General features: G+C 35.9%; 1 protein-coding gene across 10 annotated transcripts in view; it reads right to left on the reverse strand.

Moving 5' to 3' along the window:
- GRM5 (glutamate metabotropic receptor 5) overlaps nt 1–25,491 on the reverse strand; it is a 245,747-nt gene that overhangs the window by 111,638 nt on the left and 108,618 nt on the right. For all 10 annotated transcript variants that reach the window (XM_085574766.1, XM_021545022.3, XM_021545018.3 and 7 more), the window contains one exon: nt 24,289–24,538. In XM_085574766.1, the coding sequence (XP_085430892.1) occupies nt 24,289–24,538 (250 nt within the window). The remainder of the gene's footprint in view (nt 1–24,288; nt 24,539–25,491) is intronic.

Here is a 25,491-nt window from a genome sequence, read left to right on the forward strand (position 1 = left end):
ATCAAAATGAATTTTGATTTATTCACACTCTTTTATTTTTTTGTGCCATCTGCCTATGTGAAAACAATAAACATGACCCCAAGACCCTTCCTCTATTTGCAATATTTTCTCTCTCAACAAAACTAGTATTCATGAAGCCTTTTTGTGATTACTTCATTTCATTTCACAGAATTACAGAATGGGTCAGGTTGTAAGGGACCACAGTAGATCATCTGGTCCAACCCCCATGGTGAAGCAGAGTCATCCTAAAGCACTAATCCTAAAACAGCATTTTTTTTTTTTCAGTGCCACCACATTATCTGCATTGCAGAAATTCAGGTGATATATGGAATTCATTCACTTTTTCCATTTGTCTTCTCGAAGAAAGTTAGAAGGTAATTGCTGTGCAATCTACCTTTTGTATCTTGGGTTTTATTTAATTTTATTTAGTTTTTTGCTTATCTATGTACACCTTGGAAAAATAGTTGGAACAATCTTAATTATTTTCAGCACATCACCATTCTTAAATATAGCAATTTTTTTTTATCAAGAAGCTTTCTATGACCTTCAATAATTCATTTACCAATTTCAGCCATGTTCTGGAATGAAACACTGCTCCTCTGAATCATTGGGTGCATTAGCTACATGTCAATCATCCTGAATGAGCTGCTTTTCTAGAAGTGGTGTAAACAGTGAACTCTCTACTCTCTACCTTTTGTTGGTCCATAAAACTGCTTTGGGCAAACACAAAGAGGTCTTTTCTGTCATGTCCATCTGTTTGTTGATTAATTTGACATATTCAGATATGCTTTCATGTGCTCTGAAAATTACCTTCTGACTCCTTATGAGATTTTGCATTAACAATCAGTTTAGTCTTAACAGTGGGTTCGAGTCCTGACACAGTGCTAAAGACAACTTTTAGCAGAGTGTTAAGTTATGCCCTTAGTTTTACTCCCACCTCAAATAGTTAAATTTCAGTTCCATATCCAATAAACCAATGAATAGCCCCATTTTCTCATATTTGGAAAAACTATTCTTATGGAAAGCAAGAGGAAAGTATTTCACTCCAAACCTGCTAGGTGGAATGGTGTGGTGCTGTACTGACTTAAGCTACATCCCTTTCTAAAAGGAATGGTTGTCTGTAACTAATGGACAAATTGATATTGATTTCATGCCAGGATCAGTTGCAGATTTGGGGTGTATCTATGACAATGCTTTTAATGTATCTATGACAAAATCGGCTGTTTTAATTTGTAATAGTATATAAAAGTGTGATTTAAATATAGCTATAGAGTTATATAGACAAATAATGGCTTGCTGTTGTTAGCTAAATTTAAAGACCCTCAGGTTAAAGATTTTACATATGAAGTTTACCAAAACTGCAGAAAAACCATATCTTGACCTTCTGAAAATTTATGCTAAATAAATTCATCATTTACTTCCTGAGAAGGTATTTAAACCAAAAAAAAATCTAATGAAGACTGAATCCTCCCTAATTGTGACATGAAGGTCTTTCTTTTCAACTGTGAGGTAATATTTTCCTATGTGTTTTAAATCTCTGATTGATGCTTCTACCATTTAATTTCTTTAAGTAAGTTTATGACTTACTGTATTTCATCTGGTGTAGGCAGAGGGTAATAACTATTTAAACTTAAATGATATAAGGGCAACATTTGTTACTTAGTAAAACAAATATATTCTGAGGCAGTTAGCTGTTTTTCTAAGATTTTTTGAGCAAATTACATAGCTCATTACACTTAGAGTCACCCACATCCTACACAGAATCTGTGGTAGTGCAAATTATGCACACAAATGGCGTTGGGGGTATTTTTTGCCCTAAACTGCTTCTGCTGGGGCTGATGTGCCTGGGTGAGGGCTGGTACCACTTGAACTGCTGATTCACATCACATTCCATCTGGATTCAGGACCTGTTGCACCTTGAAGGCAGCAAGGCTGCAATTCTTGCCAGAGATTCAGACAGGAATGTCTGAAAGGTTTAGCCTTGTAAGCAGAGAGGTAGAGGGACAAATAGGTAGGTAACAAGGAGATGGTGAAGAAAAAGAGATCTATCTGCAATTTAAGGCATGTGAAAATTAACAGACAGAGAAATGCAGTCATCTGAAATAAAGGGAAATCTAGGGGGGGTCCCTGGAATAATGTAATACGAGGAATCTGGGCAAAAGTGGAATAAACAAGAAACGCTATTGGTTAAATAAGACATTAGGTCAGGTTCCAAGCTTCTCTAATAAAACTTTCCTCTGCTAGGATGGATAAGATCTCTACAGGTTTTGAAGCATTTCAGGTAAAGTCATATATCACTTATTTCTTCTCTTTGAAGCTGATGAGAATGATGACACTCGGTACATGAGGCTCAAGTGTGTCAGGTGCGAAGTGCATCACACACCCAAACTCATTGCATAGATGACTTCTGCTTTTTGCTACAAAACGGTGCATAAAAATGAGACAAGACCTGAAATGACATGAGAATGAGGAAATTTTTATCACTGCAGACGAAAGAGCTGGATACTGCATCTTGAGGGAAAGTAAAAGCAGGAAGAGACTTAACATTCTTGGCCCTGATGTATAGGTTTTGATAATTTTTTTGTCCTCTTCCCTTTGTGCATGCGTCACCCACAGATTGTGGCATCTGACTCTCGCAGCTGCACCTGAATGCAGAACTGCCAATGAATGCTGAGGAGTTATGGAGTATTTGCTCAGCATGGGCCACTCTTACACCACTTCTGCTACCATACTTCCTGTTTTCAGTTTGCTAGTGGCATTTCTTCAGATATTTTCCTAAGTGTTTTTACTTCACAGCCAAGATTTTTTACTTCACAGCCTAGATTTAGAGATTAATATACAAGATTGACATGGATAAGCATAAACAATTACTGGGTGACTGATGCAAGTTAACAAGGTCTCAGTTATACTTCTTATACTCAATTCTATATTTTTTGTGCTCTTTTCTATCAGAAAATGCTGCTTAATCAAAACTGCTTTTCCATATTGCAACAAGTAGTAGAATTTGAGAAAATCCTTTTTGGTTTTCTAAAAGAATTCATCTTTAATAATTAAATATTTTAGAAACTAATACAAAATAACCTTTCCACTTGTGAAAAGAATCTCAGAAGAAATAGCATTTCAGGCTAATTTGCATACTACTTTCAGCTGATTAGAATCCATTATAATCAGAATGAACTGAGAGTGAAATGATACCCTGGAAGTTTTGATCCTTAGCAAAATTATTTGTAGTATGTATAAATATTTAAGGATTAGACACATTTTATTAATTAGCACATCAAGGCCCCAATCTTCACATTATACTTGCAGTGAATTTTGAACATTAAAATTGAGAACTGAAACAAATATGTTCAACAGAACTATTTTATGCCCATGGAAATTCATTCTGAGCCATAGCCTAACAAGAGGGCTTCCCACCGCTCTGAAAAGGTTATTTAATCCAGGGCAAGACTGGGCAAGCCCAGTCACAAACACAGGTTGGGTGAAGAATGGATTGAGAGCAATCCTGAGAAGAAGAATTTGGGGGTGTTGATTATGAGATTCTCAGCATGAACTTTTAATGTGTGCTTGCAGATCAGGAGCATCATATCCTGAGCTGCATAAAAGAAACATGGGCAGAAGGTCAAGGGAGGGGATTCTGCCCCTCTGCCCTTGTGAGACCCCACCTGGGGTGCTGTGTCCAGCTCAGGGACCCCAAACATAAGAAGGATGTGCATATATTGTAGCAAGTCCGGAGGAGGGAGATAAAGCTTAATGAGATGGCTGGAACTGATTAGATAGGCAGAATTACATGTGGAGATTCACCTCCCCTCACTGTATTCAGTGATGGAAAATGGACACTTGGCTAAGTGGCTCAGTCACAAGCTAAATGTTCTGTATTGATAACCAAAAAAATTCTAACTGCATGGGGAAATTGAATGCCAAATAAAATTAGGCATATGCATAAAAAGTTTCAAGGTCTGTATTTGAATTTCAAAAAGGAGATGAGTGTCAAAAATTTAGTTGAAATCATGTAAATGTTTAGAAATCAGTAACTGAATATATTCAAAATATTACATGTAGCTTCCCAAGCCCACACATACACATACGCTGTAGCAAAACTGAATTGTCACATACATGAAACACTTTCAAAATATCTTCTCAAACTATGAGGAATAAAAGCCTAAAGCAAATGTCATATGCAAATAGCCACATATATCAAGGGTTTTTGGGAAATAAATTCTAGAGGTGGGTACAAATGAAAAAAGAAACAACTATGTTCATTTTCACTGCTTTTTCATGAAAAACAAAGCTTACTTTTTGGATTAAAGCTACTGATAATTATGCAGCCATGTAAAAATGTATTTATTCAATATATTTTGTTTTTATGTGTTTGCCTACTCTCTTTCTGAGACAAAGACAAATTTCTAGGCAAATTAATACACATGTTCTTCACACTCAAACATATTTAATCAAATGACTAGCCTTGGATTTTGTCCCAGGATACATTGTAAAAAATATCCACTATAGAAAATTACAAAAATGTATTAAAAACCCCCTTTTTTCTTGGATGGGTGTTAACTCTGCTACATGAATCTCTTCCTCCTTTCTTTTTCTACTGTACATTCTTCTTTGAGCATTTCCATGTACTTGGGACCATGCAGTTTTTATTTTAGTATATGTTTTACATTACATTCAGGAGAAAGAAATCCCTGAATTCCTGTTCTTGACCATGATGTTTACATTATACGCTTATCAAATAGTGTTATATTGCACTAAATTTACTTTGTTGATTATTGCAAATTGACAGGTTTTTCCAGGGAAAATAAGAGAAAGATTTTCAGGACCATAAAGATAAGATTAATTTTTTAAATTTAAATCAACTGGAAATGTTGTATTTGTCTAAATCTCACCAACTGGAATTTGATGTACTTGCATATATGAAAATGTCTATTTCAGCATGTAGCAGATGAGACATCTGAAAAAGGCTACTAGATGCAAAACAGGACTTTATGATACCTACTTTTCCAGTGGCTGCTAGAGGCCAGAGAGAGTAAGATGTATCCTGGTTTTGGCTTAAATCACAACAGATGCAACTACAAAAACTGACCTCTTGGATTCCTTCTGAAAGTGATGAAATGACAAATGAGTCTATTTTAGGGAAGGATTAATTGTCTCCCATAAATATTTATCTCTTTCTATTTATCATAGAGCAAAACTACTTTATCAGATTAGGTCACATATTCAAATTTTAGATGGCTGAAATTAAGTAAAGTGGGATCTGTCTCAAGCATTCCCAGTGCTATATACCTTTCCTAAGGATCAGAAATATTTTCATGTAAGTCAAACAGTTCTAGTCTACAGGCCATACACATATCATTGTGGCAATGTGTTCATTAGACCTTTCCTCCTAACCTGTAAGTCTGTTTATCTTGATTTATACCACAGATTTAGTCAAAGAACTGAACCAGTCAGTGTGTATGGATAAGTTTTGTGGAAATCCTGTCCCAAACCACAGCTTGTCAGCACCTACAGAGGTAAAGTTTGGTGATGCCAGATTTTAAACATGAGCACATGCTGAGTGGCCACAAAACACCTCTATAGTTAATGTGTGGCAACCTCTGAAGCTTTTGAAAAACTTTAAATCATTCAACTTGAAGGACATAGGCACCAGCAAATGATTTTTTTTTTGGTGTTGCACGAGTTGATAATGAAATACTGTGGAGGAGATCTTGGTAAGTCATTTCCAGTTGCCTCTGCTTCCTGTGGTAATATCATAAAATAACAGCAGCTTAAAAACTAACTGGTGTTGCAGCTCTTCTATATTGGTTCTTAAATAATAACAAGTTCAGTTGCACAATTCCATTGTCATTAAATGGCACGCGTTATTGGCTTGCCATGAATACAAATGTTATATCTTAAAAGTATAATAGTTTTGCCTGGACATGTTTCAAGTCCTGAGGATGTTTTTAAACTCACATTTCTACAAAATTCATGTGATGAGTTGTCTCTGGGAATTGTTAGTTTCAGCAGTACCTAATTCACACCCTCAAGCATGCAAAAGTGGGAAATGTATTTCAAGACACAACTCTTTTTTAACTTGAGTTAAAATGTTTGTCTTGGCATAGGCTTACTGCTCACCACTGTTAATATTTTTGTGAGCATTCATAATTATTTATTTTCTAGAAGTTACAGAAGAAAAATGACTGATGAAAATTGAAGTGATATCATATGTATTTTTTAAATAGCCTTTAATGATGTTTTTTAAAATCTGGTAGTGGTGAAATGAATCAGCACATATTGAGATTGTAAATGGAATGAGATTATTAATTTATCTTTAAGTAGTACAATGCATTTCAAACCACAAGTACAATTTGGCTGTTTAGGATTGACATACAGATGGACAAAAAAACTCTGCTATTTGTCAATCTTTAGTGCATTCCTTTGATGGAACTGTGATGGTAGAAATAGCCCAGAGGAATTAAGGAAGATTTAAATTCCTCCTAAATAAATTTTTTTAAGAGTATGTAAACTCTGATGATCTGATTCATTATCACAGCAGTTTTCTTGCTTGTCAACACCACTGCTTCATTTTTCCTTTCCATTCAGTTTAGGGTTTACATTTTCCTCACTATATAAGTTATTTCTTCTGTCTTCCAAGATATTATTATAGCAAGTCTTACACCATTTTTAGATAATATTTCTTCTAGCCCTTACCCATTAATTTTGTTTTTTATATTATTGCATTTATCCTTAAACATCAGAAGCCATTATACCTAAATATTAAGAAAATTAGTACTAACAACCTAATTTTTCTTATTTTTCCTGTATAGTGACACATAGCATCTCATCTCCTTATTATATTTCTTTTTGATTTTTTTCTATGGGCTTTGAGAACAAAAATTAAAATTGAACCACTATTTAATGGTATTTATACATGTCTTATTGGTTTTATTTGCTGAATTCACATTTTAAAGTTTGCAATTCATCTATATAAGTAATAGAAATACTGTTTTCTTACTACCTATTTTGGGCAATGTTTTTAAAGTGGCTATAAATACATTGTCAGAATTAATTGCAGAATGAAGGACAAACTCTCAACCTGTCATTTCTTTCAAATCAAAGAAGGTCAGACTGGTTTGATTGGACATTTTCAAGGGGGAAGGAAAAGAAAATGCCTTTGGGTTCTTTTGTGCAAAGAGAAAATGTCACCTAAGCAATCTTAAGTGTTATTTATTATTGATTTTAAATATCTCAGAGTCTTCTGAGTAATCCATAGGCACGAAGAACAGCTCTTTTAGTTATAGAATTTGGACACTGAAAATATATTTAATATGAATTAAAAATGAGAGGTTTCTTTTTTGGATATGTAAAGTCTTGATTTTAAGGGCTACCATAGAGTTTCTGCATGAGCATGAACAGATGACTTTGGTAATAGTTATTCAGATGGATGTGGACTGCTATTTCTGCATCTGAAGGTCTTCAAAAACAATGGCTCTGATCTTGTGTGAATACACTCTTCCTGAGAGGCCACCTTCATGAAAATTTGGGCTAGAGAATTTACCCATTCTGCACATACCCCCTACAAGTTCATTTACAACAGTGAACTGGTTATTAGGAAATAAAATTTTCATCTATTAAGGAAAGTAAAGTCAAACAATTCATTTGAGTTAATGCATGAAATACATTTTTCCTCATTAAAATTATGAGAAACTTTATTACTAGGTTGTTGAACACATCCAGTCTCAGAGTCTAACATTAGCTGATTACCTTGATTGGATTTCACTCTACAGAGAACAGAGTGGATGATTTATAGCAGGAACCATAGATTTCCAGCCCAAATGTTAAAGAAACATCATGAAAGCTATATACTGTATCTTCCAGACTTACGGGCTCATACTGATCTTAAAAGATCTGTTTAGGGCTTATCACCTTCCCCAAAAAAGTCCTATGAATACGACTGAACATAAATTGCCTATTAATCATGGGGAAGAGCACACCCATACATTGTAATTTCAGAGCGATTGAGCCCATATTTCCAACACAGAGGATGAAAGACTGTGCCCCACCTGAAGCCCAAAACTCTCCTCCATCAGATATTGTCTCCCACATGAAAAGGTAGCACCTGGGACATCTGAAAAATGCTTGACAGTTCAAAGACTGGAAGACCATGGCATGAAAAACCGTCTGGTGTACATAAAATTGAGGAACTTTTCCCTTCCTGTTAACATCTCAATGACTCTGCACAATCACCAGCCAGCCAGGAAGGAGTTTTGGTTCAGAACAAACACACTTCATCTCCCTTGCAATGATATTTCATGCCTGCATAAAGCACTTGGGTATTTTTAACCTAGTGACTCCTTCATTGGGCTTTTCAGCCTGCTGGAAGCTCCTCTGTGTTGTGAGCTCCTTGGCATGCCAGCAGTTCAGCTGCCATAACAAAATGCACAATTTTAAAGAGCTTGTTTTTAAATTAGTGTCATCATGAGATATTCATTTGTAAAGTGCTTAGTTAACATCTCACATAGATTTCCATGATAATTCCTAATTAACTTACTTAGTGTTCCTACAGGAGGGTTAAGTAATAAGAGAAATGATGCAGATAAACACAAAATCAAAGGGAAAAATGTCAAAAGTGAGGAAAAGCATAGAATACATGTGTCTCTACTGCCCAAGAATAGCACTGTTACCAGGATTACAGAATAAAAAAGTATATAAAATAGAAAAAAAATTTGCTCTTTTATAATAGAGCAAATAATTTGATTATTCCAATAAAACCTGTCTCAGGATTCACAGACCACAAACCTTTTAAATGTGGAAGTTCTCATCTCATTAAGACTTGAAAATGTCCCTATTTTCCAAGCAAAATCATAGAAATAATTGGGTTGGAAAAGAATTCAACCATTCAACCATTAACACAGCACTGCCAACTCCACCACTAAAATTTGTTCACTCTACCCCACATCTACATATCTTTTAATCCTTCCAGCATTTCCCAGGGCAGGCAGTTCCAACCCTTGACAACCCCTTCTGTGAAGAAATATTTCCTAATATGTAATCTAAAACTTCCCTGGTGCAACTTGGTTGATAGAAGCATGCATGCTAAATGTGAGCTTACTGAATGTAATGTTCTTCTTTAAGTAGATCATGAATATTGCAGTTTATAAAGCTGTCCTAATTTTATCTGGGATACAGTTAATTTCCTTCTCAGTAGCTGGTACAGTGTTGTGGTTTGGATTTTGTACGAGAATAATGTTGAAACACCCTGATGTTTTGGTTTTTGCTGAGTAGCAACTTTTTAAAACAATGTTTCAGGTTAAATTTTCTCTCTATACAGATAAGGAATGACTTTTTTGCACATCCTTTTACAGTGGATAATTAATAATCTCTGGATTAGGGTTGCTGAACATAAAGCTGGATGGAGGAATAATAGTAAAAAAATCACAGACCAGCTGTTAAAAAAAGCCCAGTAATGAACAGTGTCAATTAAACAAGTTTATTCAAAATAGTAACTTTAGTAATGTTCAGGACTGACAGAGTTGTCTACTCTCAACACTTTTTTTTTTTTTTTAACATGGGAATTTGAACTGGAAATTAATGAATGACAAATTCCTCTTACACACTCAGTATTAATCTGGTGTGGGACTTTAAAACACAGTATTTAGTTAGTCTTCCTAAACAAACGCTTCAAGAAAACATCATATAGCAAAGACAAGGTGAAGGGGTAGTGTAAAATCTGGGAATATGTCATAAATAAGAGGTTTTAATTTCTTATATACATTTTTAGGTAAAGAGCAAGGCAAATACAGTAAAATCAGATTTATATGTGTGCAAATAATTTAGTTAAAGATAATTCAAGGCTCTAGAGAATTTTCCTTAATCAGCATTAATTCATGAACAGAACTTGCTTAAAATGCAGAAGAAAATAATTTATTAAGATACTTGTTTCCATTCAACTGATTTTTCCAATAACCACATCCACTGGAATACAAAATTCAATTTAGAAAACAATTTACTGTATCTTAATTAAATATCCTAAACCATTGAAACATTTTTTTCTAAGATCTAATAATAAGATAGCCAATTAAGATGCTAATTCTGAAATAAAAGGCAAATTGTACCCTGTGATTTACACAATGTCTTTGAGTTTAGGAGTTGTTTATGGGAACAACTGAGAACAATCTCTGATTTAAATGACTGATTTATCTGTTTTCTCCTGAATGCTCAAACTCTTCCTGTCTTTTTAAGTATGTGGGAGGATTTGCCTGTAAAAGCTCAGACAGGAGTAAATGGACTAAAATATTTTAGGCCTGAAACCAATAGCAGGAAAGCTACCTAACTAGGAGCAGGGAATAGAATCTATCATTAATATTACTTTTGAATTTAAGATTCATAGACACAATCCAGGAGTCTGGGGTGTTAAGACCTCTGCAGGACTGGGCTACATAAAATACTTAGAAATAAAATCAGACAAAAGAGTAAAAACAACACAAAAATATATAAAGCTAGGAGAATAAAAATCAACAGCATCATGAGATAATATGATATAGATTTTCTGCTCACTATTGCCTTGTTTGTAGAAGGAACATAGAGGACAATATCTAAACTGAGATTTAAAGGAGGATGGGACATTTGTGACTCTTGAGAGAAAACATGTCCCAGCTATAAGAGAATGCTGGGTCAGAGTGTTTTGCAGAAATCATCACTTCCTGAAATACTTATGGTGGGAAACATAGTTCACAGTTCACATCACTTTTTGATTGCTCCTCATTACTTGATACAGAATAAAGTTAGCATTTCATTTCAAAATTAATTTCTTTCTGTGATGAAAAATAACAAAAAAACCCACCCTCTAAAACAGTCAAAGAAAATAAATGTCTTTTGGTACTCCTCACAGCTATTGTGTTTGATTTGACAGTCCCTTAAAATGCCAAAGTTAAATTAGTTTTGTTAAAATAGTTGTGAGAGCTACATTCCCAGTATCATACAACTATAATGAATTGAATGACAGTGAGGGCAATGCCCACCAAAGAAAAAAATTAAAATTAATATAAAGAAAGAAAAAAATTAAAATTAATATAAAGAAAAAAAATTTATAATTGCAAATTTTTGTAATTTGGGATTGAAAACCAGGTAATTTGTAGTACTCTAGAAAGATTTTTTTAATTCTCAAGGGTTTTTTTTTTCAAGAACTTTGAAAGAACATGTATTGTTATAGCTGAGGATTTTTCAATTCTTTTTCCATCAAAATAAAAATTGCATTTTTCTAAAGTGAATTTTCTAAAGAAAAGTAATTTGTAATAATGTTTCAATAAATTTTATGCAGTAAAGTCATCAATGAATATTGATCAGTATTTTTCAAAAATAATGATTTATTTTGAATCAGATTAAGTTTCTGGTTCTTGAGCACTGACAGAGATTATAATAACAAAACAAACATGTACAATCTTAGTCATTTTTTAGAAAATTAATTTTCAAAAGACAGCAGCTCAAAAATACCCTTGCAGATAATCTGCAGGAGTATACAATTAGTCTTAGAAGTCGTTTACCTTCTTCTGATAGTAAATTCTCAGCAAGCATATAAAATTTTAGTATCACTGCACAAGGCTCTGGATTCTGTATTAAGAACCCTGAGGGAGAAGGTCACCATTACAGCTGCTACATATATAGAAGAGAAAGCAATCTTAGAAACTATTTTGTAGTTTCTAAGCATCTGGATTCACCTTGGTCTGACTCTGATAGCTCCCAGACACTAAATCACTAGAAATGTCAGGATGCAATATCCTCAGACAGAATCAGTGAAGCTGAAAACAAGGCCAGGAAACAAATTCCTTCCTTGAAATTTTTCATGAATAATTGTTTTAAGGTTTTGAACTTTGTAACCTCCAGGATAGTCCTGGCTGGGAATTCCCAAACCTGGAAGAATTTTCAGGCACTTTCTTCCTCAGTCAGGGGGAAGCACTAAGTCTGTTTGGTAGGCTCAGCTACTCCTTGTCACATGTAACTGAGAGCTCCATTTATAGGTAAAAGGCAGCAGAAGATGCCAGGATCTGCCTCCGAGCACAGAGAAAAGATGCAAAGGTATGCAGGAATGTGAATTTACTATGCCATTTCTGGGAAAAAAGGATTCAGGGTGAAGGATTTTCTTTCCTGAACATGTGTAATTTCCTGCCCTTGGGTAGGTTCTCACCATAGACATCTTTTAAAGAGCAGATGACTGATAAACCTGTCCCTGATTTTGCATCTGTCCACCCACCTGAAGAAAAATGACATCTCTGTTTTCCCACAAAGGCAATATTCCCATCTGTGAGAGGGTTACATTAGCGAAAATTTTATCTTCCCTGATTCTCAACACACAATGGATGTTTGGAGGTATCCACCTCCAATTCTCCTTATCTTGGTCTGAATCGCTGTGTACAATGCCTACACCATGCTGCTGGTTATTGGAGTAAGCTCAGGTCAGTTTAACACTGGCTTTATTTAAGATGAGTCTTGTGCTTCTCTGTCAGTGCTATTTAATGGTCAGATAGAAAATCTATTTAAATTAGGAATGAAATTATGATATAAAACTATTGGTGCTTATTTTGAAGATCAATCTCCTTTTCTCTAATATGTGTGACTCAAGGTTCAGACAGCACTCATGTCAAAGAATCAAAGAGGATATAACCTGAGTTTAGGATTAGCATCACTCTTAGAGAAATGTAGCAGTCATCACCTGCCACAGGAAAGCCTCAGATAAAACACAAAAGCTGTTTCCTTGCCTGGGACCTGTGCTCTAACCTTGAGCACTTCAGAAGGAAGGCATTAATTTTCAACTGGTCTGTTGGAAACACCTTGCTGCTTTCCTGTGGCTAGGAATTTCTGCACCTCCCAACCAAATTATTGCAGTTGGACAAAATGCAGGCTCTGTGGTCCCTGCACTATTTCTTTGCTGTAGTTCTCAGGGTGCCCCTTTGGCCCTGCAGTTTTCAGCTGGGAGAGAGGAGTTAATGCTTTGTGTGAATATGAATCACTTACTCTTCTCTTTACAAGTGCACAGTTAGAATGAAGCAACAAACTGGAGCTTCTGGCAGACAGCAGGTGAAACTGGCATATTAAATTCAATGTAGTGCAAAATAAGGGGGGATATGATTAGAAAATACTAATTACCTTTACCCAGCTCTTGTACTGGGAGGTTCCCTGTGACAAGGACTTATGGTGCAGCAAGAAGTAATTAGATTTCTGACAGAGAAATTGCTGCACAAGTAATTAAGCTATTTTCTTATTGATAGATAATATCAGTTATATATCTTATAATAAAAAGAAAAAAATTCATTTCAAGTTTCTGAAAAATACAGCTAAGACATGACAACTTCAGAAGCAGTTCTGTCTTTGATTTTTCTTTTCAAAGACCAAAGCCAATTGTGCATTCATTAATGTCTTTCTCTGAAGGCGATTTAAAATAATGAGCTATCAACAAAACCAGGCAAACAACCTGCAGTTGTCGTTTCAGTTTCTTGACATTCTCTTCTCTGCAAGTTTCTAGCTCTTTGTATAAATATCTGGTGTCAAGTCAAGAAGCTAAATAACACATTATTGTATATTAATTTTGCTTAAACTTCCATAAAATCTCTTTTAAGTGTAAAAGTAACATCAACCACTTTATTTTATGATGGTCATCCTCCTCAACATATTGCTGATTTGACATTATGTTATAGTATAGTTTTCCTCATATTTGAAATTCTCAGATAAAATCAGATCTTGTGTGGCTAACATGAAATTTTTTTACTCAGGTAACATACACATGATACACATTTGGGTATGATAAGTAAACCAATTTAGCTAAGGCTTAAAACATTTGAACACATAAAGACTTTCATAAATATATTTAATTTACTTTGTTTTAATTCCTAGGATATGAGTAATAATTTTCCTTTTGGTATGCATTGGTAGAATGATATTAAAATCATATCAGTCAATCAGAAAATAGTCAGCATCCAAGATTAGCACTGATTTGTGCATATCAGCACTTCAAGACATAGAATGCTTAAAAATGTGCCAGCTAAAATGTATTAAACCACCATGTTTTATAACTATACATTTTCTCAGGATAGAGATTATTTACTCATTAAAATTCAGTCAGTCTTTACCTCCTTCAGTGTCACTAACCAACATGAGTAAAGGTTGAACAGTATGACCCTTTAGCAAATATAAATTTTATTAACTTTAGCTTCCTAATTAAAACACTGTTCACTTAATCAATTCTGTTATTACACATTTATAATACGAAAATTATCAACAAAGTTCAGCTTGGGCCTCATTCCTTGAAACATTATGTGGCTTTTTTATCTGGTCTTCTTGGAAGTAGTGTGTTCTTGCCATGATTTATAAAGTCTTTTCAAGGCAGGAGTGGACTAAATTGTACCAGAATGAGCTTTAGTGAGTTCTGGTACTTCATTCACCTTGTCAGTTGCCTTCAGCCTTAACCTCTGGAGAGAAAATGGCTTCACTAGAAACCATCAGTTCAGCCATAGTGAGGGGGAAATGTGCTGCTGCATGTGCTTTGTCACTTTAATAGAGTGATAGAAAAATGAATTACACCACAAGTTTACAAATCAGAACTTTTCATTAGTCTGAGTAACACTCTTCCATAACCACTCACCAGTGTGAGATGGGTTCACCTGTATAAATCTCTGCTGCCTCGGTAATGTTTTTATGTTCAGATCGTCCAGGTGTTTGAAGTACAACTAAATCAACTCAAATGTTAAGTTGGATAAAAAAATCTGCCTGCCTTTCCCAGTCCCACTGTCCTCTAATCAAAAAATGGAACACACGTGAAAGTCACTGCAAAGCTGGGGCAAATGAACAATTGCTGTCCAAGTGGTTGAATATTTCTTCCCCTTTGTCTGCCACACACTTTTCTATGGCTTACCTACACAGAGGATCTCTGTAACTAGGAAACTAAGATGTGAACAGAATTGATAGCAGATTTGCCGAGACTCCATGGTTTGGAACAGATTCTCTTTATCAGGACACAATAACATGGAGCTACAAACCCTTGGGTCTTCCCCTTTTACAAATACCTTCTCTGCAAGTGTGTGTGGTTTGTGTGTACACAGTGAGTCACTAGTCCTGGGTGTAGACTCTGGGATGATACATATAAATCGGAAAAAGAGAGTTAAAAAGAAGTCACAAAAAATATTATACCCATTTGCTGTAGAGAAAGACAACAGAAAGGAAACAGATTTAAGTGCTAATCAGTACCTTACTGCAAAACTCTATTTGTTGCAGTGGTAATTTTAGAGGAGAAGAAACAGGATTTTTTAAAAATAAAGACAATTTTAGTCTTTCTTAACTTCAATAATCAAAATTCTGCAGCTTTTCTAAAGATCAGAAAATCTCAAGCATAATTCTTGTTTTCATTCTGTTCCAAGTGCCTTTAAATTTTTCTAGGAATATATACTGGATCACATTTTATCTTAGCTTCAATGTTTTAAAAAGTTACATTTTAGCATGCAGTCTGCAGCAAATTGTGGAATAAAAATGCTGGGGTTTAAGATCTTAATTTATTTTTACCTCTTGAATTTATGTTTTTAAGAAGAAAGCATCCAATCTTTCCTCAAGCTTGAATAAAAAAATGTTTTCATTGTTCCAAGGGTATTTTTGATTCCTTTTCTTAGAATTGAAAGAGTCTCTGAGTCTCAAAATAGGCTTACATGAGAAAATTCTGATTGCTGCCTATCACTCTCAGAAGACATATTTGAAGAGAAGTCTTAAGTCAGCCACCCATAGAATTCTCCCATTCTGAATTTTAATAAGCTGTGGGATAAAGTGGAGCTTCTGAGTCAAATATAAAATCAGAAGCATACAACTCTTGTGTGATAGCAGAGAGGCACCCACAAATGCACACAATTTCCCAGCGATGCCTCTGACTTACTTTCATGCAGAACTGCAAGCACAGGTCTGTTGGCAATATGGGGTTATTTTTGAGATTGCTGCACTGTCTATTTTTCAACCGTGTAGGTCATCTCATGAATTTGTCATTTTGTAATGAAAATAAACCTTATATAATTCTTCAGGATTGTTTGACATCTCTTTTTCTGTACTTTGCCTCGTGTCTCATTTCCTCTGGGATAATAGAGATCTCGTGTTATTCCAAAGTGTAAAACCTTTCATACTGAAAGTTGTCAAAGCAGAACAAGGGTAAGCATAAGTCTTCAAATATAGAACTTGCAGTCTTAGAAACTGCTTCCTTTGTTCCCATGGGTAGGACAAGGAGTGATGGGATTAAAAGAATTGTAGGTTTGACATTAGAAAGAATATAAGGAGTAGTTAAGCTTGGGAAGAAGCAGACTAAGAAGGTGTGTAATTTTTGTCTTTGAAAGACTTTAAGCAGATCTATCTAAAGATCCTTCAAGCATGAATTGGTAGAGGTGAACCAGTGCAGAAGTAAAATATTTGAAAGAACCACTGTCTTTTGTACAGTGCTGAGCACAATTCTATTCAAACAAATTGACTAACAAAGCTACCTTCCTTTGTCTGTTAGTGCTAGTTGTATGTGAGAAAGAGCAGCCCTTTACTTACAGGAAGTAAATAATTTAATTGGACACACATGATTTGTCATGACAAGGTAGAGGGAAGAGATGTCATCCAGAGGGAATCTGACAGATTTGGGAGATAGACCCATGTGAACTTCATGGAGGTAAACAAGACCAAGTGCAAGGTGCTATCTCAAACACAAGTACAGGTTGTGCAAAGAATGGATTGAGGAGCCCTGAGGACAACTTTGTGTTGTGACTGGATGAGAAGCTCAACATGATCCAGCAATGGGAACTCCCAGCCCAGAAAGTCAAACTCATCATGGACTTCATCAAAAGAAGCATGCATGAAGAAACATATTGAGGGTAGTGATTCTCCCTCTCTGCTCTGCTCTCATGAGACCCTGGACTGCTGCTTCCAGCTCTGGGGTCTCAACATAGAAAGGCTGTAGACCTGTTAGAGGGAGTCCTGAGGAGGGTCACAAAGATGACCACAAGGCTTCCTTTACAAAGGCACCAAGAATTCTCCAGAGAAGCTTTGCTCCATTCTGGCCTGGTATCTTTTTTTGCCATTCATTTGCTGCTGACCACTCCCAGAAACACCACATTGGTTTGATGGACCTTTTTTCTAGCATTTTTGTAGCATTTTTCTAATGCTACATTTTCAGATGTGTAGCTGTGCTTGCTTGCCAGTATGCACACTTGGAAATTCTTCGTTGTTTGCTTGATGCCATGGTAGATATCCACTCCCACACCACCATCACCCACTCCAAGAAATACATATCATTCCTGAAACAGCAAAATGAAGCCATTCTTCCAAATTGGTGTTGAGTTTACTCCCATCCCCACTACGCAATCTACATTAGTAAATGTAAAATTGGATGGCAAGGTGCAATATTTATTAGAACCAGGTCAGATAGGTGCCAAGAAAAAAAATTTCAAGGCATACAAGGAAGTTTAAAAAGTCAGGCAGATTGATTTGCTTTCAGTGTATATGTTTGATATGTTTACTTCACTGTCTCCCTAAAATCCTCCAGCATAGTTTATGGAGTCTGAACCACAGAAAGGAAATTACGCTTTTTTCAATCATTGCACAAACAGCCTTGACCAACCACTTCACTGCTTCCATCTGCAGCAGGACCCCACTGATATTGCTCACTTTGAGGGTCTCTGACACATGAGGCTGCCTCAAATTGAGACCACAAAACTCCTGTTCAAAGCCAAGTTATTCTTTATCCTCTAGTCTGCTTTATTTCTAAAGGCTCTGTTTGGATATAGGAGGGAAGACAACTTTTCACTTCCCTAATTTCTTTTACAGCTCTAGAAAGCAAACCTTTGTTTTGCTGTTAAGTTCCTGGTGTTTTCGGGTAGCAATGAAGATTATGACTTAATGCTGCTATTTACAGCACATTTAATTACTACATATACAATGATACCTGCTTCCTTAGGCTAAACATTGATGCCTGAACAAGAGAACAGAGATAAATAATGAGTGGGCAGCAGACAGTTTTCTTAGAGAAAACAGCATTCAGGTGAGGCTGCACCAAACTCCTGCCTACTGTGGATTGAAGAAAAAGGATCAGACTGTTCATACAGGCTGGGGTTGTACAATTTTTCTCTAAAAATACCTTTTCACCTGCTTATTTTGGAGGAGAGATCTACACATTTACATTGCATTTATCTTCCTCAATTTTGTCATAAGTTATGCAGAAAGAAGTATTCTAGATAGAAGCATTTTGTCTGATTAATAAGTCTTAGAAATAGCAGAAACAACCAAAAATTAATCTAGAGCACATTCCAGGTCTACAAAATTTCACATCCTAATTTATTTTACAAGAACTTCTTCATCAGTTGGACTTGTACAAAGATAGAAAAAGGCATGCTAACCCACACCACACTTTCTGGAAGAAAATCACTACATCCTTTACAGTGAGATTTTTCTTCATCCAACAAACACTTTAGAATCTCACGAAAGATTTCTTTTTAAACTGTTAAAAAGAACACATTTCCCTCAGATCATCTATCTTGCTTTAATTTTCCTTCAGCTATAGTTCACCTTTTTAGTTGTTAACCAGCTTTTTTCACATATATTGCTGAGTTTCCTATCAGCTGAATTACTTTGAGAACTTCCTGGAACTAATGCTTCTCCACATTTTATTCTCCCTCCTTATCCGCATTTAGCCTACTTACCTTACTTAGCTCATTTGCTGTAATATCTCTTAAAATCAATAACAATTTCTTCCAATACATCTTCTCAGGAGCTAAGGAGATATCTTATTAGGAGAGGTGATTTGTGATAGAGAACATCTGTGTTATTCTGAGAAGCATGGGCACTGCTTCAGTGGGTCTTCTGCCCTCTTGCAGAGTCTCACTTGAATTGCTTGTGGTCATCACACTGCTAGAAGTGGTGTCCTGCCCTTACCCATTTCATCTGGACATGCTCAGCAGCCATGGCATGATGCAGAGGCATGGCCCAAGGCATCCTGAGGCACAGACTGCACATATCACAGAACAGAGTGAATCCTGAAAATGCAGGAGCTGGTTCTTCATCTTTGCAAGGACATTACAGCATATAGTCATCAAGTCCTGACTACTTTAAAGAAGATGGAAACTCTGAGGGATGCCCTACAACTCTAGATTTCCCATTCATTTGATGTACATATTGGAGCCAAGTCACAGTTTTATATTCTTTCTGTAAATCCTGGCTAAGTTAAGTATCTAAGAGTCATGTAGAGATTAAATCTGACTGATAACTTTTGGCCATGTTTCTTCAGCTGGACAGCTGAAAATCAGAATCAGTCCTAGAGTCTAAGGACATATTTCCATCTCTGATATATTTTTTATTAATTGTGTATAATTTTGTCATTTAATACAACAGAAAATCTGGCTTATTTTAATTAACTCTTTTTTTAAATCAGATATTAGAGTGAATACAGTAGTAAGTCTGATACACCATATGCATACATGAACATATGAAGCAAATGGAAGTCACAGTAATTTCTTGAGGTTGAGTATTGCTTGTGGAATGTTATTTGGAAACTGGAGACATTGAGCAAGTCATTTTTATTTTTATATACATCTGCCTTCCCTTTAGAATGAGAATTATTAATGTTGAAGGATTATCAAATCCAACTGCTCACCAGTAACACATATCCCCAGGTGCCACATGCACTTTGAACAGTTCCAAGGATCGTAATTTTATCACTTCCCTGGGCAGGGAATTGTTCCAATGCCTGACCATTCCAATACACTTGTCCTTTCCCCTCTCCTTTAGGTAAGAAAGGTCTGACTGTCTTGCACTTGGAATCTTAAATTATTGGCATATCTTGATGTTCTTCTACCCCAAAAGAGAGTACCTATGTCCCAGCTGCTCCTTAGTAATAATCCCTTGGTAAATCCTGTCACTAACATCATGCTGAGTCCCATCTCAAAAATGTTGATTGATATAAGATAAAATAATTCCAGCAAGCAAAAAAACAAAAAAACAAAAAAAAAAAATTCAGTGCTGTGGTAATGTTTTCTGAATCCATTTCATGTAGGACAGTAATAGCCAATACTCATCATTTCTGTTGCAACTAATAGTTTCTATTTTATTATGAAAAATCATATGACCTAGCACTAAGATATTTAGTCATTCTGAGACAAGTTTTGGAATTCCTGCAGATGAAATGCAGCAAATAAAACTATCATTTTAGGGAATTATCACAGACACATTATACAAATATCAGAAACTAGGGGTCAAGAGGAGCAGTACAACACAAAAGAAAATTTCAGCTGTGGGGTCTGAATATTACATAAAATGAGGAACAGCTGAAAATCATGTATGACCAAGCTGGTTATATCTACACAATTAATATTCCATTGTTCCTTCTGAAATCCATTTCCAAATTATTCTGCTATGTGAATGTATTATTTAATCTCAAATTAATTTATCTGTAAGGATATCTTCTGGCATATGACCTGTGGATGACAGAAGCAGTGAAGACAAAGAGGTGAAGCCTGGTGTCCACATCTCAATTAAGCTGAGTAATTAAGTTAAAATAACATTTTTTTTTTTCACATTTGAAAGTCAGCACACTCACCTTTGCATTTGAGGTTAAGTCCAATTCTTCAAGATGCATGAGGTAAATATTTGCCAAGCACTTAAAATGTTTTCCATGAATCAAAAATCTCTGGAATGTTACAATCACTAATGACATGCCACTTTGCATATCTGTCACAAGCAGGCAATGCAATTTCAGAAACTGCATAGTAGGTCAAGAGTGGAGAGTTTATTGAAAGGTATCTTTTTCCTCCCCTTGGGGCTGTAAAGGGAATTTATGTGACATGCATTCCTCTTGGCCAATTCATTTTCTGTTTATCTGAGCATAAAGCAGATGCTGTGAGAAATCCATAGCTTCAAAATATCCCAGTATTTTTGCAAGGCTTTGGATTGAAAATATTAGGGGTGAATCCAAATTAAAAATGGAACATAACAGAAAGAAAAGAGGAAGTGGAAATATTGATTAATTTATGGTTTCCCATAAAGCTACTGTGTGGCTTTGTGATTTTAGTTCTTTTTGTGCATCTGGAAAAGAAACAAAATTATTTTCCACTTAACAAAACAACAGGGAAGAATTTTTGGGGGAACAAAATAGTATTCATTAGTAGATGTAGTTTTTCTTGTAAGCCCATTGCATTCCAGTGAAAGGCACTCTCACTACACTTGGAATGCCCTTTTAGAACCTTCTCAGTTGAATGGGTAGCCCAGAGCAACTCCAGGATCAGATGAGGAATGAAAGTATAAATTTTATCATAGTCCATTATCCTGCATAGAATTACAAGAAAAATAATTTCATGAGCCTTCTTTAATTTAAGATGTAGCTCTTTCCCCTTAGAGAACTCTGAACCATCTGTTCTCAAAATCTTGCCTACTGTCTTTTCCCCTTACAAATGATGTATAGAAAGGTCCCCAGTATAATCTGCTTGTATGAGATCTGGGTTTGTGCTGCTGTCACCCACCAACAACCCTAGCTTCTGACTAACAGGTAAATATTCACAGACAACAGAGCTAAATAGTCAAAAAACAAAAAAGCACACAGTACATCAAGGTCCTGGAAAACAGACATCTAAATCCCTACAGGGACCTCGATTATCACTGGGCAATGATATAATTGTTTTATGCCCCATCTATGTCAAGGAGTTCTTTCAAGTTCTCTGTTTTTTCTGTTGTTTTTTTAACCTCAGCCTCAAAACCTAGAGATTATAGCCTATAGAGGAAGGAGAACATTTTCGTAATAATTAATATTTTTGTGGAACATTGTTACACTACAACTTCATACACCCTACACATGATTCTTGCTGCATGGCAGAAACATGAAACAGTGCTCTACAGACTAAGGGCAGCTCAAAGTCTAACAAAAGTCCTCAGCTGGTAAAATTAGTTTTTCTTTGTTTATTCTTTTGGTTTATTTTTCCCTGGCTTATAGCTGATTTTGATATCAAATTGAAAACAAATCTATTGAAAAATACCGGATGCTCCAAGATCCTTGGGATCTCTGAAGTGCAGAACCACATGTAGAGAGACTGTATCTCTCTACTATATCTTCCAGCCATCCTTGTCTGATGCAGCAGTCACTGGCTAGGGAAATATTAAGTCTGAATATCCACTTCTCAGCCATTACCTTGGAATCTCTGGAAATAAAATATAGGATAGAAAAAAATCCCTACACTTTTGTTTTTCTTTTTCCGTAAATACTTCCAGTTCATGCTGCATTTTTCACAATTAAATTGTGTAGTACTGCCACAGGCATGGATATACTCCAAATGGTCAGGTAGAATTAAGGATTTTTGTTTCAACTAGAAAGACTTTACAGTCTCGGCTTCTAAGAGAAGCTATCACTTTCAATTTACTCAATGGAAGTCATATACCAAATAACTTTCTTATAATTACTCATGATGATTCCCACTGCAGCTAAAAACAGGTATCTTTTCACAAAGAAACAAGACAAAACAAACAAAACAAACAAAAACTTGAAGTAAAGCCTCAAACCCTGTTCTCTTTAGACCTTGCTATTTTTTAAAGAGATAATCTGAATTGATCTACTCTTATTCCCAGTCAGCAGTTCCTGAAGTTCTTATTCATAAGAGCATCTCAGAGGTCAAAATTTAGCACTGTTGTACATAAATCCCATTAAAAAAATTATGTACAATTTGGAGTCTGGCGAACCTAAGGGCCAACAATTTTTTTGAAAACAATGCTTATGTGCTTCTAAATTTGGGTACTGCTGCAGCTAGTTGACAATTTCTTGTATTTAGGACAGAAGAAGACAGCAAACATCCTATTGCACCAGATTCAGCTGGAGATAGTGGATATGGCATTTTCTCTAATCTGCTCTAAACAGCTGACAAATAGACTTTTCCACCAGATGTAGTTATCGAGAGAGTCTTTGTACAAACCTTTTTCTAAAATAGGATTTATTTGAGCTACTTGGAATATTCACATTACAAACAAGGGACCTAAGAAGGTCCTATTTTGCTCAATTAACTGTAGAGCAAATACTGATGGCTACATGGAAGTATCAAAATTATAGACAGCTATAAATGTTCATGTGAATTTCACCTTGAGGACTGTGGTCCCTTTGGGTGTCTGTCCAGGAAAGGACCAAGACAGTCTATGGAAGTCTGTATAGATAAAATGTATTTTAAAAGAAGGATGGAGACAGTTGTCACGTATCAGAGAAAGAACTAAAAAATTCCCATCTGAAAATGCCAAAATGTAGGCTGATGTCAAAGAGTAAGGGCAGAGACAAGAGCCAGAGTTGTTGCCTGTTTGTTTTCCCCTTTGCCCAAGGGGGAAGGGCAGCTGTGTACAAGGCAGACTGGGAACAGAGGCTGGTTGTCCTACCAGTTGGACAGACTCAGTGTCCCAGCTGCCAAGACAGTCCTTGAAAGTTTCCCTGGAGGTCTCATCATGACTTCTGGTTTCATTAACACCATTTTACTTATATTCGTGTAGGGTTCATGCTTGGGATAACAACAGGTCATCCTTCTAATAGTGCACTGAAAATGCAGTGAGTTACATTAGTTGACTCCCAGTATCCTCCATTTTGTTTTCAATACATCATTTTTCCTGTCTTGTTTAGGATCCACTTGTTGAATAAGGGGAAAATGTAAAACCCTTTAGGTTCACATCAGTAATTTACTTCTCTGCTTACAAGCCCAGGATCTTTTCCTTCTGGATGAACACACTCTAAGTGACTTTCCCTTCCTTCCTTTGGCAGCTAGGAAAGGAAACACTGATATCATTGAGCTAAGAGAAAGGATTACCTATATATTGCCCTTAGGACAGTATGCACAGCAGCACACAGATGCTTAGGAAGAAAAGATTAACAAATGTTGTTTTGGGAAGTTCTGTTTCAGGTACACCCAGAGGCCACATTGGAAATCCTTAACACAGAGTTACTGGGATGAGACACAGCTTCGGGCTCTATATGTACACAATGCATTTTAAACTGCAGTGAACAAAACGAGTGATATAGCTCAAAGACTGTTTTCTTAGCCAGCTTTCCTTTACTCATTGTTGCTAGGAGTGGCCAAGCAGACTTATGTTTGCCTGGCATGTCATGAGAATGATGCATGTCTTTGTAGAGGTTGCACTGCTATGACAAACATTACTTCCTATCTTTTGGATATGCACAGGTATAGGAGGGATCATGAGTCTGTGCTGCATGTGCTTCTTGTCCAGAAAACAGGACAGTTTTTTTGCCCAGCTGACTAAAACAGTGGCCTATAACTCCACAGTATTACTCACCTGCCTAGCAGCAAAAACTCTCCAGCGAGTCCCAGGCGCCTCATGGCCATCAAGAGACCTCTCACAGTCATGCCTTCACAGAAGCAGGCAACCACTCTAGCCTTGGGCAGGTGGCTCCGAAGCTTTCGCAGCAGCTTGTCAAAGCTCTGCTCGCCAGCATTGCTGTAGATCTTGTAGGAGTGTGCAATGCAGATCCCTTCCTTGGCTGCCATATCTTTGAAAGCTTCCATCCCACTTTCACCATAGTTTCCTAAATACAAACAGAAACACAAATACATATATTAAAATCTCCAGCAGCTTTTCTTCCTTTGGAAACATCAGATAGTTTAAGTGTGTTACGTTATCTGCAGAGAGATCACTATACCAATCATAACAATATCACTTTAATCTTTTAATCAGTTATTCAAGGCAAGGTTAACCAATTTTACTGGAAAATTCACTACTCCAAGAGACTTTATCTGTGCTTAAGCACTACTCGCAGGTAGTGAGGTGCACAACAAAGGCTGTTGTGTACGTCACTAGTTGTGAGGATCTAGTCCACAATGTACAACAGTGTATATACAAATGACACTCTCTTCTAATTCTCTTAAACTGACTAAATGTGGCCAAATGCTCTGTGATTTACTTTAGTAAATTAAAAAAAAATATATGCTGAGAATTAATTTTTAGATGTAATATGTAAATATATGCAAAAAAACCTCATAACAACACCTAATTCATAACACAATCTGAAAAGCAATACTATTTTTTTTAGTTAGAGTGAAAAGTAAAATTTATTTTGTTGACATAAAAAAATTTACTAGAGAATGAATAAAAAAATTGAGGATTAGCATTACAGGGATCATTAGAGCACAGATAAACTCAATGTGCTTTAGTATTTTTCTGGGATTTTTTCCTGTTTGTTTGTTCTCAATTAAATTTCTATCATTGGGAAAGACCTCATATTTTCTTTCAATATCTTGTTTCTCTATGGGGATAAACTGGTAAGAGATATTAAGAGACAGATACACTTTTTCCTTTGTTCTGTCTCAGCACAGAAACTTTCTTCTCTGACAGGCCTACATAAAAGTCACAGTGCTTAAATAGTGGGTGTACTGATACCACTGACAGTCATCCTGACCAGGATTGTGTGTCTGCTTCCCTGAGCTCCTCCATCTGCCTGTTGAAATCTGTTTCACATCTCGTTTATACAAGAAGGCCTCT

This window comes from Lonchura striata, chromosome 1 (genome assembly GCF_050655825.1).
Source record: "Lonchura striata isolate lonStrDom1 chromosome 1, ASM5065582v1, whole genome shotgun sequence".
Taxonomy (NCBI): domain Eukaryota; kingdom Metazoa; phylum Chordata; class Aves; order Passeriformes; family Estrildidae; genus Lonchura; species Lonchura striata.